Source organism: Anopheles stephensi, chromosome 3 (assembly GCF_013141755.1).
Source record: "Anopheles stephensi strain Indian chromosome 3, UCI_ANSTEP_V1.0, whole genome shotgun sequence".
In the NCBI taxonomy this organism is placed as follows: domain Eukaryota; kingdom Metazoa; phylum Arthropoda; class Insecta; order Diptera; family Culicidae; genus Anopheles; species Anopheles stephensi.
The window spans coordinates 39,833,081-39,848,409 of NC_050203.1; the positions used below are offsets into that span (position 1 = coordinate 39,833,081).

Genomic DNA, 15,329 nt, shown 5'->3' on the forward strand with positions numbered 1-15,329 from the left:
AAAGGCTTTATGAAGTTGTTGTTACCCAACCACTCCTTTCCGTGTATTACAGTAAACTCGATGTTAAAAGTCGTTCTTTACCAGATGAGCTTTCTCGCGCAACTGTTGCTCCTGTAGCGCGACCATTCGATCGCCCTTGGATTTCTTGCCAATTCCCAGCTTTGGCAGTCCACGGTTTAGCCCCTCAAGCAACACGCAAGCTTTGCACGGTTGCTGAGACGATACGAACCCGCACCGGCCACAGACACCGCGTACTGGTTTCTTTACCGTGCCCTTGATCTGTAGCTGCTCACCTGCATGAATGATGTCCATGATCGCCGACGGTCGCACCTTCTCGAGGTCTTTCAAAAACGCCCGCGCATGGCCACGGTAAGCGTTCGGGGCAAATACACACTCGGTCGAAAAGTATACCAGCTTCTTGAAATGTGCGTACATTACGATCTCCTTCTCGTAGCTATACTTTAGCGGTTTCACCCGTGGGATTGTGTCAGCTTCCTTCGATCCCGTTTTTATATCACAACATCGGCGTAATCGTGCTGTGTCACCGCGGAGTATGTTCATGATGACGGTCTCCGCAATATCGTCCGCATTGTGCCCCGTCGCCACACAATCGACCTCCATCAGACGGGCTCCACGGTCCAGCGCCTGTCGCCGGAACACACCACAGAACGTACAGTTATTGCTGCGCCCTATTTCCCCCACTATACGATCCATCGTCCAACCGTACAGCTCCTGGTAGGAAAGTACACGTAGCTGCATACCATAATCGTCTCGGTTCTGTGCGACCGTTTTTAGACTGTCATCTCGGTACCCGGTTATTCCTTCGTCGATGGAAAGCAGCACCAGATCCAGACCGTAATTGTACCGCGTGTTCAGCGTGTTCATTACGTGCGCTAGCACTGTGCTGTCCTTGCCTCCGCTGGCCGCAATCGCTACCTTTTGCCCGGGTCGAAACAACTGCTCCTGTTGAATGGTGTTGTGTATTTCGGTCTCGAATGCCAGAAAGAAACAATCCTTGCAGAGAACATCTCCGGTTTTCGGTCGCTGCAAAGGGGACACACACACACAAAATGTCTTGTAAAACAATGTTTTCCGCCGTCATTTACAGAACCTCACCCGCATAAATGCTTTACGACCGCAACCGCTACGACAAGGGACAGGCATTTTGTTTCTCAATACAATGAATCGAAGAAATCAGGTGCAAACGGACGAGCAAGTGTGGTATTTGTTATTGTTTACATTACAGTCGGTGATACAACAGCAGCATTCGATACATTCCTACCCCTTGCAAAGTGACGTTTGCTGTCAAATGAATTTCTCGAATATGCCTGCGTGAGAAACAAAATAAAACAACATTTAAAAAGGTAGATGTGGTATGGTTTTTAAATTGATTATCACCAAAAATAAATATTGTATGCGGTTAACCCTAAAACCATTTGGATTATCTAGCCATTCCGAAGCAGTAAATTTTCATCGCTATATTCATGTCGAGCGATGCGATGAAGCAGCCACACTGTGCCGACTGAAGTGTCAAATAGCCGCAAACCTCGTGTTGAACAAACATCGTGCACGTTTTTAATGTACCTTTAACTTAGTTCATCCACTCACCGTGTTTGCCTTGTGAATTTTTAGACTTCCGTAACAATTTAGAGGATGGGCCGTAAAGTAAATCTCGAGAGGCCAAAGAAAGGGCCGGGCCGAAAAGCCCGCAAACAAGCAGAACCGGTGTTCCAGTTCAGCAAGGAGGAAAGTGCGTACCGCCAAGTGGCTGGGACGGTGTGTGCTTGGCACGTCCGGCATCAGCGTATCGCATCTCTCTAGCCCGCGCTATATGGGAAACTAATGCATGCTTGCTTATTTCTAGGTGAGGAGAACAAGAAACTGTCTCGCCATCAAAAACAACGGCTCAAGAAGCGCGAGATTACAAAACAAAAGCTGAAAGAGGAGCAAAAGAAGAAGAAATCGGTACAGAAAGCGACGAAAGCTGTCGTCAACAATACGTTCGATCCGGCCGAAATATTCAACGTAGAGAAAAGCCGTCAGAAGTATCAACAGCTAGGTCAGAAGGGCAAACCCCAGTCCGTCGCGTCCAATGGCCATCAGAATGGAGGTGAGAAGGGCCGCAACCTGTTCGATAGTGACAACGAAATGGACGAAGATGAGCGACCGGTAGTGAAAGGTAAAGTACCGGTAAAGAAAAGCCAGATGAAAAAGTTTCTGCAACAAGCTGAATCTGACGAGGAGAGCGATTCGGACGAGGACGAGGAGGATGTAGACAGCGATGTGGAAGAGGAGGAGGATGGGGAGGATGCAGAGAGCGTCGATGGCGAAGAAGATGATTATGAGGATAAAGAGGAGCTGGGTGAGGAAGAGGAAGATGGCGAGGAGGACGACGGCGACGAGAGTGACGAGGACGAGGACGAGGACGAGGACGATGAGGAAATGGAGGAAGATGATGATATGCTTCCGATCGAAGCGGCGAACAAGAAGCTTAAGAAACGGATGGCCCAGGAACAGAAGGAAGCTGATGAGGAAATGGCAGAAGCTGCTGTGAATCGCGAACGCTTTGTGTTCCCAACTGATGAAGAGCTTGCCCAAACGACCAACCTTCAGGATGTGCACATTCGCATCAAAGATGTGATCGGAGTGCTGTCCGATTTCTCGGCGAACCGCGATCCAGAACGCTCTCGCTGCGAGTACATCGACCTTTTGCGCAAGGATCTGTGCTTGTACTACTCTTACAACGATTATTTCATGGGCTTGCTCATGGACATCTTTTCACCCAACGAGCTGCTCGAGTTTCTCGAAGCGTCGGAATTACAGCGCCCCGTCACAATCCGTACAAACAGCCTGAAGACTCGTCGCCGTGATTTGGCGCAATCGCTGATCAATCGTGGCATCAATCTTGACCCCATCGGAAAGTGGTCGAAGGAAGGTCTGGTCGTGTACTCGTCACAGGTTCCGCTGGGCGCTACGCCAGAGTATCTCGCCGGACACTACATGCTGCAGGGCGGCTCCAGCCTGCTGCCCGTGATGGCACTAGCTCCGGAAGAAAACGAACGCATACTGGATATGTGTGCTGCGCCGGGTGGCAAAAGTTCCCACATTGCCGCATTGATGAAGAACACGGGCTGTCTGTTCGTGAACGATGCGAACAAGGAGCGTTTACAGGCGGTGCTGGGAAACTTCCATCGTCTGGGCATACAGAACGCGATCATCACGTGCGTGGACGGTATCAAGTACGCCGACATCATGAAGGGTTTCGACCGCGTTCTGCTTGATGCGCCCTGCACCGGGTCCGGCGTCATATCGAAGGATCCGAGCGTGAAAGCGACCAAAACCGACATTGACGTGCAACGGTGCTACAATCTGCAGCGACGTCTGCTGCTCACCGCAATCGACTGTCTGTCGTCCACCTCGTCCACCGGTGGGTATTTGGTTTACTCGACCTGTTCCATCCTACCGCAGGAAAACGAATGGGTTATCGATTTTGCGCTGAAAAGACGCAACGTGCGCCTCGTGCCGACCGGGCTCGATTTCGGTGTCGAGGGTATGACGCGCTACGGTGCCCACCGGTTTCATCCGATGATGAAGCTGACCCGCCGATTCTACCCCCACACGCACAACCTGGACGGATTCTTCGTGGCGAAGCTGCAGAAATTCTCCGATGCCATTCCCAAGAGCGTGTCTGGCGAACCGGTGGAGGACGAGGTGCAGGACGAGCAGGAAGAGGAAATGAAACTCCCGAAAAAGATTGACAAGCGCGACTGGTACTACAAGGACATTCTCGAGGAGCGTAAGGCACAGCGGGAGGATACGAACCATGTCGTGAAAGTGTTCCAGAAGCCAACCAACGTCAAGAAGGGAACTAAAAAGAGCAAACCACCACAAACGGATGCATCAAGCGCGAAAGCGGAGGATACACCTGTAAGTGGCGATTCGAAACAGCAGCCTTCGGTGAACGGCGGCAAGCAACAGCGACCAGTGCCGGCGAAGAAGACGGAGGTCCGAGAAGCGGAGGAAGCGATACGTTTGAAAAAGAAACTACAGCAAGCGCAAGGACAGAACGGGAAAAAGTTTGGTCCGGGACAAAGTAAAACCAACGGCACGAAGAAGGTGGCGGCCGGTGGAGTTCAACAGGGCGGATTAAAGAAGAAGGTGGGGAAGGTAAGAAAGGGAAAGTAAGCAGCAAAAAAATGTATCTAACAAATAATTAGATTATATTACTACTTGGTTTATCATCCGGTGTATTCCTTTTTGGTAGGAATAAAATAAAAGTAATACCTTCAACAACCGATGCGATGCGGTCAATCTTGGTTGGCGCCTTCTTCTAGCGTTAAAACCCCAAAGTTCCGTTTCTCTAGCAACGAACCATTAAAGGGAAACGACTGCCGCCCGTCCGTCCTTCCACCCTTATTTCCAACTTCCGAAGGTTGGTATAAATAGTGCAGTCACCCAAACACGTGTTGAAGCGAATCTCCCACAACAAGCGCCATCCTTTTACGCATGGATACTACAAAAAGGGCGTTAACACCATGTCCGCGCTCGCTCGCCGAAAACGAGCGTTCATGCCCACTCTCGCACACTCGCAACACAGCCGTAGTAAACAATCACAATCTCTCCGTTCTCGGGGTTCAGTTTGGTCGAGCGTTAGTCTCTCCCGAGTAAGGACGAAGTTCTGGAAGAGCAAAACTAGCCCACTCGACGGTTAATCAGCACGCCAACTATCCTTGCCAGCAAATCCGAGTTCCGAGTCTCCCCATGCTTTCTCGGTCGATCCAAATTCTTGACCGATTCATTTGATCTGAAACTGCTGGTGAGGCTATTCGTAAGGCAAATCAAACTCAGAAGACACTCTCGATGCGACAAAACCACAAGAGCTCACACGACATTCGTGGCAATGTGCGAACAGCAGTTAGAGCGACACAAGCCAACCACACGGACCTCCAGTTCCAGTTCCAGTTTTTCTTTTGAAGCGAAACGTGCGAAGGTATTTTAATTATTTAAGCTCCCGGACCCTTCCCAGCAGTTACTGAAGACCGTTTGCATTATTGAATCGAAATATTTCCCGTCATATTCCCTTGCCGGCCAGACTATACGGATAGGGGTGTTTTTTTTTTTCTTTCTCCTGGGCAAGTATAATTGAATTTGAAGTTGTTATTTCGTGCGGTTGTTGCATCCGACCAGCAGCTACGGAGCACGATCGTACCGATACCGTGAAGGTGTTGAAAGAAGAATAGCCGATATGTGTTAAAAACAAAACCCGAAAAACGACATTCTACATCCCGGCGGTTCAGTTGCGCCCAGAACGAACTAACTGGCTCACACACATAGCTCACGTCTCAAGTGTGGTGATTCCGGACTCTGCCCAGGAACAATTGTGCTCACTCGAACACGCCTGAAGTAACAGCTTTTGAATAATTTAAATGCAAAAGTAAATAAACGCAATCCAAGTAGGCTCGCAGCATCCGCGCAATACGCGATTGGGCACAGCTTCCGCGAGAGGTTTGCCCCAGAGTAAAAGCTCCCTCGCGCTGGAGGGTTTTCTCCGCGCGGATGCAACAATACAACGCTGTTTCATCCCTCTCGCGCCAGCAATAGTAATTGGAGCAGCAGTTGGCAGTGTGTGCGTGTGCGTGAGAAGAGATTTACTCTCCCGCTCGCATACACACACACACTCACACGCGTGCGGAAAACTCGGCTGCTTTTCTCTTGTTAATCGTCCGCGTACCATTTTTTGGCAGTTTTTCCGCCCTCAGAGCAAAAGGGAGTAGCAAAGGGCAACTGTGTACGCATCTCAGCGGGCCATCCCAGGTAGTGTGTCACCGTGTTTCTGTGATTTATTAATTAAAATCAACAAATTGCTGTGCTCCGATGGTGCTGGCCGTGTGCTAGAAGCTGCTGGCCTGCCGTGTGTGGTCGAGTTTTCCCGCGTGCGTTCCAAAATTTGACGCAGCACGCACAAGTTTCAAACGGCTCGGTGAGGACCGACGCTGCTGCTGCTACGCACCAGGATTTGAGTGAGATAAACAAAGAAGTGGCAGCACTGTTCCGGATGCCACTCCTGGGACACGGGTTTTGCTAGGGCCTGGTATCGATTGGCGCGCAATACGGCTGGTAAACAGGTTGTAGGGTGCGCCAGCAGGACGCTCGGGCTATTGCTGGAGGTTACGAGTGAATACGGTGTGGTTCAGAACAGTGTCCACGGGAAGTGGAAGGATGCCCCACGGAGGCCTCTCTCGCTTAGGGCGTCACACTCGCTACTTCTTCCGCTGCACTGCACACGCCAAGCCCGGGAAGATTCAACTTCTTGTTGCAAATGCACATTTGCATACCGTTTCCTACTCTCACGCTCCAATTTTCTCTTGCTCTTTGAGGCTCGTCGTCGTCGTCGGGGCCACTCGTGCCCGACAGAAACAGCAATGAAATCTAGCTCAGGATTTGTGGATGAAGAAATTTAAATTTAATTTATCTTACGTCCAAATGATAAGCGACTTCTCCCGTCACACACTTGCCTGTCCACCATCAATCTGGCCATCTCGCCTCACAAGTGTTCCAGATTACGACATATCTTCGCTTGCCACACGACTACGATACATGTGTTCTCGGTTCTGTTCTCTGCTCTGCTTACAGGTATCAGGCTTTATCTCGGCAGGTCGACGACAGCTCCTTAAGCACTAGCACTTCACCCCTTTTCTTCAAAGTGTATTCCAACCGCTCAAGCCAGTGCATCTCGGACAACGGACGTGCGAGAAACTCCACGCAAAGCAAAACTTGCCACCGAACGTGTACCTGTTTTTGTGACGTGTGTGTGTGAAATAATTAAACCGCCAAAATAAAGCTCAAAATGGACGGATCCTCGGTGAGCCCCCTTCCCTGTGAGGCTCCGCTAGCGATGATGGAGAGCGAAAAGACACCGCCGAGAAGTCCCAGCCAGCACGATATGCCACCGCCGCCGGACGAAAAGTAAGTACACGCCAGCTGCCAACTCCCGGGACACTCTTGCTTTGGAGTGACCTCGATCATTTAGGTTTTGCCAGCATTATCATGTAGACCTGTAGACTTGTACTGATTATCTCCCGTCTTACGCTACGCACCGGGATTTGATCCTCTTTGTAAGATAATAATGGCGGGCAGATACTTGTGGTACACCCACCACCAGCACGATTCCAATCTTGAACAAGTGGACAAATTCTACCTTCAATAATGGTGAATTGAGTTACACAGAAGCGGCTAGTCGAGAGCGATTGCAGCATCCCAATTATGATCAAGTGCCTGTGACTGTGTCTTGCTGTGTCGTTCGGATGCCTTTCCTTGGTCGAGGGACAATTGTCTGTATACTTTAGCCATTTAGACGTGTAGAACGAAACGTCTACATAGTGTCTTGTCTTGGACACAAACGAGCATGTCTGGTGACCTGTCATATGTCCGTAACACGTGGCGCCCTTCCAAGATTCAGCTCACCAGCAGTACACGGACTCCAAAAAAGAGCCAGAATCTTGAATCATTTTATGTCACCTCTAATTGCATTTGCACGCTTCCGTCAACAACGACGTGTGTCTCTATCCAGTGCGCTACACTGTTCGGTGCAACAGTGTCGTCCCCCAGTGCAATCCTCCCCGATGCACCAAATAAACCCCCCCCAATGATGGGAAAAATCTCCCAACAAAACCCATTTCTCTCTTTCTTGCTCGATCGTAACCCCAAAGAGCAGAGCGTAAAGCGCGATCGCGACGACGACGGTTGGAAAAACTGCGTCGTGATCTCGGGGTGCGAGCGCTTCCAACGGTCTGAGACCGCATGGGTTGGCTTGTATCTCTGTGTGGGTTTAAAACTTAGGAGAGCGCGACACCGCAAGAGAGCGAGAGAGAGATTTAAGAGAAACGCCGTTCGGCTGCGTTTGGTTGGGTGGTGTGGATGATAAAACGTTATAGCCAAAGATTGAAGTCAGTTAAGCTGGAGATGCTGATCACATTTGCAACGCTGCAACAACGCTGAGGTCTTCGAACACGCGCCCGGACATACATATATTGTCCGTCCTTCCGTTCTGTTTTATCAAAGTACTGTGATCTGCAATCGAGCCCAGTGTCCGCTGTGACGGGCGTATGTGTGTTCAAAGTGCATTGTGATCGAAATTGCTTCAATTGAGGGTTTTTTGTTGTTGCTTCTCTTGTGGTTGCTGTTGCCTTATTGATCTGATCAAAAATAACTACAGCCGTACCCGAGAGTTGGGTACACACCGGGTGATAGTGTCCGTGACACGCGACTGCGGCTTGCCAGTGGTTTAGTGTGAATTTGTGTTTCATTCCGTTCTGATTGCGTGACTTGTCGCGTGTTGCCGCCGCCGTCTGCCGTCGTCACAATATGCCGAGAAATTCTACCACAACCGCAGGGTAAGACGGTTATTACTTTCCGGGAGTTGAATTCATTTGCCCATCATCACGTCGTGTGTCACGTGTGTGACATCTCGGACCTGGCAGTAGTGCTCATTCCAACAACCCACCACCAAACGGTTGAACGCAAACACAAAAGTAATTGTCGTGAATGACTCACTGTGGTTGCAAATGATGCAGCAGATGTTAGGAAAAACTAAAATCAATACGATGCGTCCGGGGTACGTGCAGTGAGTGGATCTCGCGGCTTCAAAATATCGATTTGTTGTTCACCGCCTCCGCCGAGTCCGTGATTGTGGCCCAGTGATTGAAGGCAACGAGAAATTAAAATGCCAGACTCCACACAACTCGTACGCCCGTGTGCGACCAACACTTTGGCTTGGCAAACTATTTACCTACCAAAAAACGCGCGCGCTGCTGATCGTGTGTGTGTCGGTGTGTGCCAATGGCCGAAAACCGTTTCATCCATCCATCCATCAATCCACCATCCGGCGCGGATTGATGGACCAACGGGACGAGGAGTGTCGAGTGTGGCACAAGTGGGCAATTTTCCTCTGCCAGGTGGTTTGTGCGCGCGATCGCGAATCGATCCACCACTGCGGCTGGCGGAGGCAGCTGACCTGGGTGGGTTTGATAGGAAAAGAAAGTGAAAATAAACCTGCCATACCGCCCGAGTGCCGGAGTGCCGGAGGGAAAGCCGCGAGGAAAACACATTCAAATATCATGCCTTGCCCCCTACCTTTCCTACTACTCGGCAGCTTAGGTCGGTCCTTCCCCAGGCAGCACGCTCGATGGCAATGGCGCAGCACGCGGTGAAGATCATGATAGGAGGCCCTCTCCTGTGCTGCTCCTCTACAGGTGGGAACGACGGCATCGGCCCTCCAAAGAAACGAGAGAAAGCATTAGGACAGTCGTTTGCGGTCGGCTAGAGTGCAGAGCAGAGAGCAGCTTCGTGTAAACAAGTTTGATTTTCCACCCACCGACCCACCGACCGACCGAGCCCGGGCCTGGAACCCGGGCACACAGTTAGATTGCGCACTCGATGCGCGGTGTACGCAGCCTGGCCGCTCTCGCCCGTTCGCTCAAGAGATGCCTGACGGAGGCTCGGAAAGGGTTGGCGGAGAAAGGGCCCGGAAGGTGGAGGTTACTTTCACTCTCAGACATCGCACGAACAGGTCTAGAGGTCTTGAAACTTGAAGCAACATTCAAGAGCCCTCTGGCAGGGCACCACCGATTACCGAGCGAGCGCCAGCCTGCCAGCCTGCAAGGGCAAAGAACTCCAGCTCGCGCTTCCAGGTGGACCTGCTGCAGGCATCTGATGCTCGATGGTTGCATGTATTAAAAATTCAAATCAAGCAATTAATATTCATGCACAGTTGCCGGAGGACCGCACCATTTAATGAACGAATCATAGGCATTTCCGGTGGAAACTATGCGCAACGTTAGATTGGTTTAGAACTATGCACGATGGCAGGAGCGTCATTATTCCTCGTTTGGTGACGACTTTTTCAAATAGCATCAGCATCCAACGCATCTCTATTCTACTGGAAGCGTCACCTACTTCTCACGATGTGGTTTTGCAATTATTTGGGCTCTTCTTTGATCTTGATCTTCGTGCATATTCAGACGAGACCTGTCATAACCGCGCAGCACCACCTGTACAATTGCGAATACTAAACAAACGCCCAACGGGGCTCTGTCACGCATCTATTTGCCAACTGCGGACAAATAAAGCGCTCCCGCACCAGACAAGTACCGTGTGATCGTTTAGCACGATTGTAAATTAAGGCGGCATGAAAATGGTGCCGTGTCCGTGCTAGGTAATCGCTGCCCAAAAACATAAACGGCTTACATTAAACATCACTCCCACAGCCAAAAGTGTCATAAAAACGACGCAATCTTACACACGCACACGCGGCCCCTCAGCTTAACGCTGGACCACGGCGCAATGCGCAATCCCCACTCCTGGTCCCACAGATGGACCGTTACTGTCACGCAGATAAACCTCCGGGTGATCCTACACCCTGCTGCTGCCCGTTGATGATTGCTCGTTGCTTTAATTATCGTGTCATTTTATCGCGCGCCAAGCGTCCCTCGATGTCCGCGCCCCGTCGACGACGGCGTGTTTGGCCCACGACCGTTGGCGACAATTCGAGATGGATGGGCATCAAGTTTACAGTTGCCTATTTACTGGTAACAACAACGGCACAAAAAAAAACAGGCCAAAACAGTGTCATTTTGTGTGTAACACTAGAAGGAAAGGGAAAACCAGTCGCAAATCGAGCCGAACAACGAGCTGCTGTTGCTGCTGCTGTTGAGAAATTGAAAACGTTGGGCTGTGAGGTCCGCTGAATCGCAATGAAGCCGACGCTCCGGTGCGGACGCATCCACCCACTTGTTCCTATTGGAACTCGTTAAATGAGCAGCGCCGTGGATGCGTCTCTTTCACGCCGACGTCGTCTGGGGCCAATTAACTAAATTGACCTCTTCGCGACAACTCCCAGTCGAGGGCACAAGCATCGGCAAAGTTGATTCACCGGACCAACAGCAGCAAACAGGATGTCTCTCTTCGGTCTCTGCGTCCACACCGTATTCAAACCGACCCTCATGATGTTCCCCCGACACACCAGATTCCACCAGTTCCCTTCCGTCGGGCCAGAACTTCAGAGTACCCGCACGCGCAGGAAGCGGTGCTCTATTGCGACGCCATGCAGGACCATCTCAGGGAAGGGCAAAGGTTGCTGGGGGAAGATTATAATTTCATTCTCCTTCACTAATCGCGCTAGCACGCTGTAACTCAATTAGCAACTCCCCCCGAGGGCCACACCAATCCTAACCTTTCTTTTCTGGTCCTCCACCGATCGCCCGCAGGAGATATGACGACGACGATGATCGCGTCTGGAACTGTGGCGCATGGTTCGAGTACATACTGGTGGTGGTCGTTTCGTCGATCCTGCTCATCGCAGCCTCGGTGCTGACCATCTTCTGGACGATCTACTACCGGAAGGGCTTCAACATGGACGACCCGAAGCTACAGTTCAACCTCCACCCAGTGCTCATGATCGGTGGCTACATCACGCTGTCAGGATTCTGTACGTTAACGTTTAGCTCTGCAGCTGATCCAGCACCACACTAAACTCTGTGTTCGGGGGTGGTTAACTTCCCATTTCAGCTATTCTGCTCTACCGAATCTGCCGATGCTGCTCGCATTTGATCGTGAAGCTGTGCCATACCTTCTTCCATGCCTGCTCGATCCCCTGCATAGTGATCGGCTTCATGGCTGTTTGGGACTCGCACAACCAGCAACAGATTCCGAACTTCTACTCGCTGCACTCCTGGCTCGGCATGATCACGATGGGACTGTTTGCGCTCCAATTTGTGCTAGGATTCTTTAGGTAAGTAATGGGGGGGGGTGGTTGAACCCAACATCCCGATCTAACGGCGTTGCCTCTCCACAGCTTCCTGATTCTGCTGTGCTGCGAGAACGCAACCTACAAGTTCCGCTCCACAATGGTTCCCATCCACGCTAGCTTCGGTGTGGCCACGTTCATGCTCGCCATCGCTACCGCCGTAACCGGTTTGACCCAGAAGGCTCACTTTGAACTCGGGTAAGTTTCGTGTTTCGTCAGACTTTCTCCCGGGCGCTAAACACATCACCACACTTATCCGTACTTGGTCTCTGCCTGGTTTTTTGTTGTTGTTGTTGTAGCGAAAATTACTCCCAAACCGTCGAGGAGGGCATCATAATGAACTCGATCGGCGTCATCCTGACCGGGCTCGGTATCATCATTCCGTTTGCCGTGCGTCGCTCCAACTCTCCGGCCAACTGCAAGGTTTACGTCACGGAACGTATCTAAGCAAGCAATCGTGTGTGTGTGTTTTTTAAATATATGTGCTAATAATGATCGGATTAAATAATATACGATTCCAAAACAAAAAGGATCGAAGGCCCACCCCGCCAAAACACAATCGATGCAAGTCGGCGGCGAAACCGAGGCGGCGAGCGAAGGGGATGATGATGAATTCAAATTAACGCGTTGTCAAACGCAAAGTAAGCGCAAATCGACATCGCCGCAATGTCGTCTATTTATGGATCGAAGAATAGTTAATAAAACCCGTATTTACATTTAGTTTACACCGATCGTGCGACGCAAGGTGGTGCAACGATTTTTATCAACAGTCATCATTCCTACACCATACCATGTATTGTAAAGTGCAAAGAAAAAGAGTTAAGAAATGCTAAAAAAGTGTTTTGTTGTTTTAAAATTTGTTTCCTCTTGCCGATAGTTTATTGGTTGGCGTTTGCGCCAACAGCCACAAGCAAACAGGAAAATTGTTGATGAACGTTATTTATTGCAGTATCCCCAAACGGCACGTTTATCTTCAAAGCTTTTGCTCCATTAAATTAATTACGCTCTAAAACGAAGATTGAAAAGTGAAAAGCAACCAACCACAAACGATTTCGCGATCTGAATGCGCCAACGCTAATCGTCCCCCAAACACATACTCGAACGAATCAAAGTCAAGCGAAATCGAAGTCAAGCAGCAGCAGCAGCAGCATCGACTTATACCATTTAACCACTAAAATACAATGATACAATTTCTTCAACAAAAAAAAAGCAACCCATATTCGTCAGCTACAAGTAGTGAACAACTGACCAGTAGACGATCTGATCGCTAGCGCAAAGATAGACGTGTCGTGTGTGGCCGAGGAAGAAGCAAGGAGCGTAGTATGTAAGCTAAATAAATGAAAACAGAAAAAATTATCCCCCAAATCCCCACGTAAAACAATGGTAGTGCCAACGAGTGGTTTACAGAGCGCATACGCATAAGGATTCTCCCCACGGAGACGGTTGTGTGCTGCGCTTGCCAAAAATGTTTCGTTCGATTCCTTTCTTGCTATCGTTGCATTATCGCTCACCCGACTATATGAACAATTGCTCATGGTTTGAGGAGGACGGAATTGAACCTTTACCTATTTATCGAAAACGAATCAATCAAACGAACCATCGGGATTTCAACAAATAGTTTAGGATAAATTTAATCCCCCTTAATAAAGCGCGTGCTCCTCCGTGCAGCTCGCCTACTGAGCGGACGCGTGCTGGTATACAGAGAAAGAGGAAAAGCAGCCACAAATCGATTTTAGAGCAAACGGTCAAATAAACACGACAACTGGTAAAAGGGAGGAGAAAACCCACAAAAATCATATGCATATATTTAAAGAAAATGTGTGTTCAAACAAACATAATGTATTAACTTTAAAAAAAAGGATGGAAGGTAACAGAATTGATTGGTTCGTAACGTAACGTAAAGTTGTAAAGCAAAATCAAACATCTGGCTCGCGGCAAACCATCACCACGATCGCGTACAAGAATGGGCCCAACATTAGCCAAACCCGAATGCGATAGATCTGACGTGGAGACGTGCAAGGAAAACAGAAAAAAAACCCACCAAGTGTTTGCGAACCATCTCTCTTCTTGTTACATAGTGTGCTGCTCATGGTTCGGACGGGAAGCGAACACGTGTAGCGACATTACATTTCAAGAAGGAACAAACAAATCGAAAGCAAATATATATTAGCGACAAAACGCAACTAGTGAGCGATGTAATCCAAACTTTAAATCGTATTTATGTAGTTTAAACGAAACAACAGCAGCAACAAACAAAAAATGCCCCCTTCTAACGTACATTTTGTCATAGCTCATTCAGCTCGCTCGTTCAGCGAGGCGGTTTTGGGTATTGTTGTACTTTTGCGACATCGAACTTGTTATGTTATCGTTTCATCGTTATGTTTGGACCGTTACGTTCCCATCCCTGAGCCATACGCGACGTTGCAAGGACGCTGGCGCCAACGCCAGTGCAGATGGCAGACCAAACCACACTTTTAATACTATTTCTACTACTACTACAACTACCACTTCTATTACTACACTTACAATTAGTCGGAGGAACAGGAGGAATGTAGCAGCAGCAGCAGCAAAAACCAACAGCAATCAAATGATAAGCAACACTTTACAACAGCAAAGCGAAAAATTACCATCCGATTGAAACAGTACAATTAGACGACGGGCCAGCGTATATAACTAGAGGGCACTCGTAAGCATATTTTGTGTATTCCATTCTCTCCGTACCTAAGTTGTGCAGTACCTTTACATTTAGGGATGCGTAACAAGCGTTCGTTCCCCGTGGGGCGTGCTCAAAATTTGTGTGAACCATGTTTCGAACCCCGTTTAACCGTTGTTTAGCTTAATTACCCGCAATAAGAAGGAAGCGTACGGTGCGAACCGATGTACCGGTAAATAGGGAACGCAAGCGATAAAAAAAAAAAACAAAACCCGGCATATTAATCTAACGCGAACATTTTTTATACACACTCACACACAAGTATGATGGGAAACCAAACCATTTTTGCTATCGTCTCATTTCCTAGCCAAATGTTACAAAATAACCAGCTGAGGAAAATCATTTCATACCACATAAACACAAGTATATGTAAAATAAAAGATCTGTAGGAAAAAACATCGTCGTGCACGGATGGGTGTTTTCATTCGGCGGCTGGCTTACTAAAACATTCGAAAAATCGTTCCAAACGAGGCGGAGAATGTGAACACTTACTTATCAGGCCTTGGCAGAAATCCTTTGAACCGCTGAGCGATCGACGCATGCGAACGCATCAACGTCATTACTCCATCTCGATTTGGGTCTACCACCGGGTCTCCTCTAGAAGACAGCTAAAAAAGACTGCACTAGCGAGTCACCGTACAGCCCGTAGAGTTCGTCCTTCTAACGGCTCCCCGAAGGTCCTTCTACAGATACGGGACTAAAACCCCTCTTTAACACATGTTCCTCTTCGAAGAGGAATGCCATCACTCCATCTCACTTTGGGTCCATCCTGCTTCCCCTGTCCACGTGAACAACCGGTCAGCGGAGCTTGGG

The 15,329-nt window shown here is 49.3% G+C and overlaps 3 protein-coding genes across 5 annotated transcripts; 2 read left to right on the forward strand and 1 right to left on the reverse strand.

Moving 5' to 3' along the window:
• Positions 1-15: 15 nt before the first annotated feature.
• Positions 16-1,265, reverse strand: LOC118511975 (cytoplasmic tRNA 2-thiolation protein 1). The gene is made up of 2 exons (XM_036055711.1): positions 1,117-1,265; positions 16-1,044 (listed from the first exon to the last, which is right to left on the reverse strand). Exons 1-2 carry the CDS (start codon positions 1,162-1,164, stop codon positions 64-66), a joined length of 1,029 nt encoding a protein of 342 aa, XP_035911604.1. The 5' UTR covers positions 1,165-1,265; the 3' UTR covers positions 16-63.
• A 250-nt stretch (positions 1,266-1,515) lies between these two features.
• Positions 1,516-4,297, forward strand: LOC118511945 (25S rRNA (cytosine-C(5))-methyltransferase nop2). Its single transcript, XM_036055650.1, has 2 exons — positions 1,516-1,750; positions 1,865-4,297. Exons 1-2 carry the CDS (start codon positions 1,654-1,656, stop codon positions 4,183-4,185), a joined length of 2,418 nt encoding a protein of 805 aa, XP_035911543.1. The 5' UTR covers positions 1,516-1,653; the 3' UTR covers positions 4,186-4,297.
• A 360-nt stretch (positions 4,298-4,657) lies between these two features.
• LOC118511977 (cytochrome b reductase 1) lies at positions 4,658-14,924 on the forward strand. 3 transcript variants are annotated; one of them, XM_036055714.1, is made up of 6 exons: positions 4,658-4,990; positions 6,634-6,966; positions 11,265-11,485; positions 11,566-11,788; positions 11,852-12,001; positions 12,103-14,924. In XM_036055714.1, exons 2-6 carry the CDS (start codon positions 6,848-6,850, stop codon positions 12,248-12,250), a joined length of 861 nt encoding a protein of 286 aa, XP_035911607.1. In that variant the 5' UTR covers positions 4,658-4,990; positions 6,634-6,847; the 3' UTR covers positions 12,251-14,924. The 3 variants fall into 3 exon arrangements, with proteins under 3 accessions (XP_035911607.1, XP_035911606.1, XP_035911609.1); XM_036055713.1 differs by lacking the exon at positions 4,658-4,990 and adding an exon at positions 5,520-5,814; XM_036055716.1 differs by lacking the exons at positions 4,658-4,990; positions 6,634-6,966 and adding an exon at positions 7,894-8,393.
• Positions 14,925-15,329: the final 405 nt, after the last annotated feature.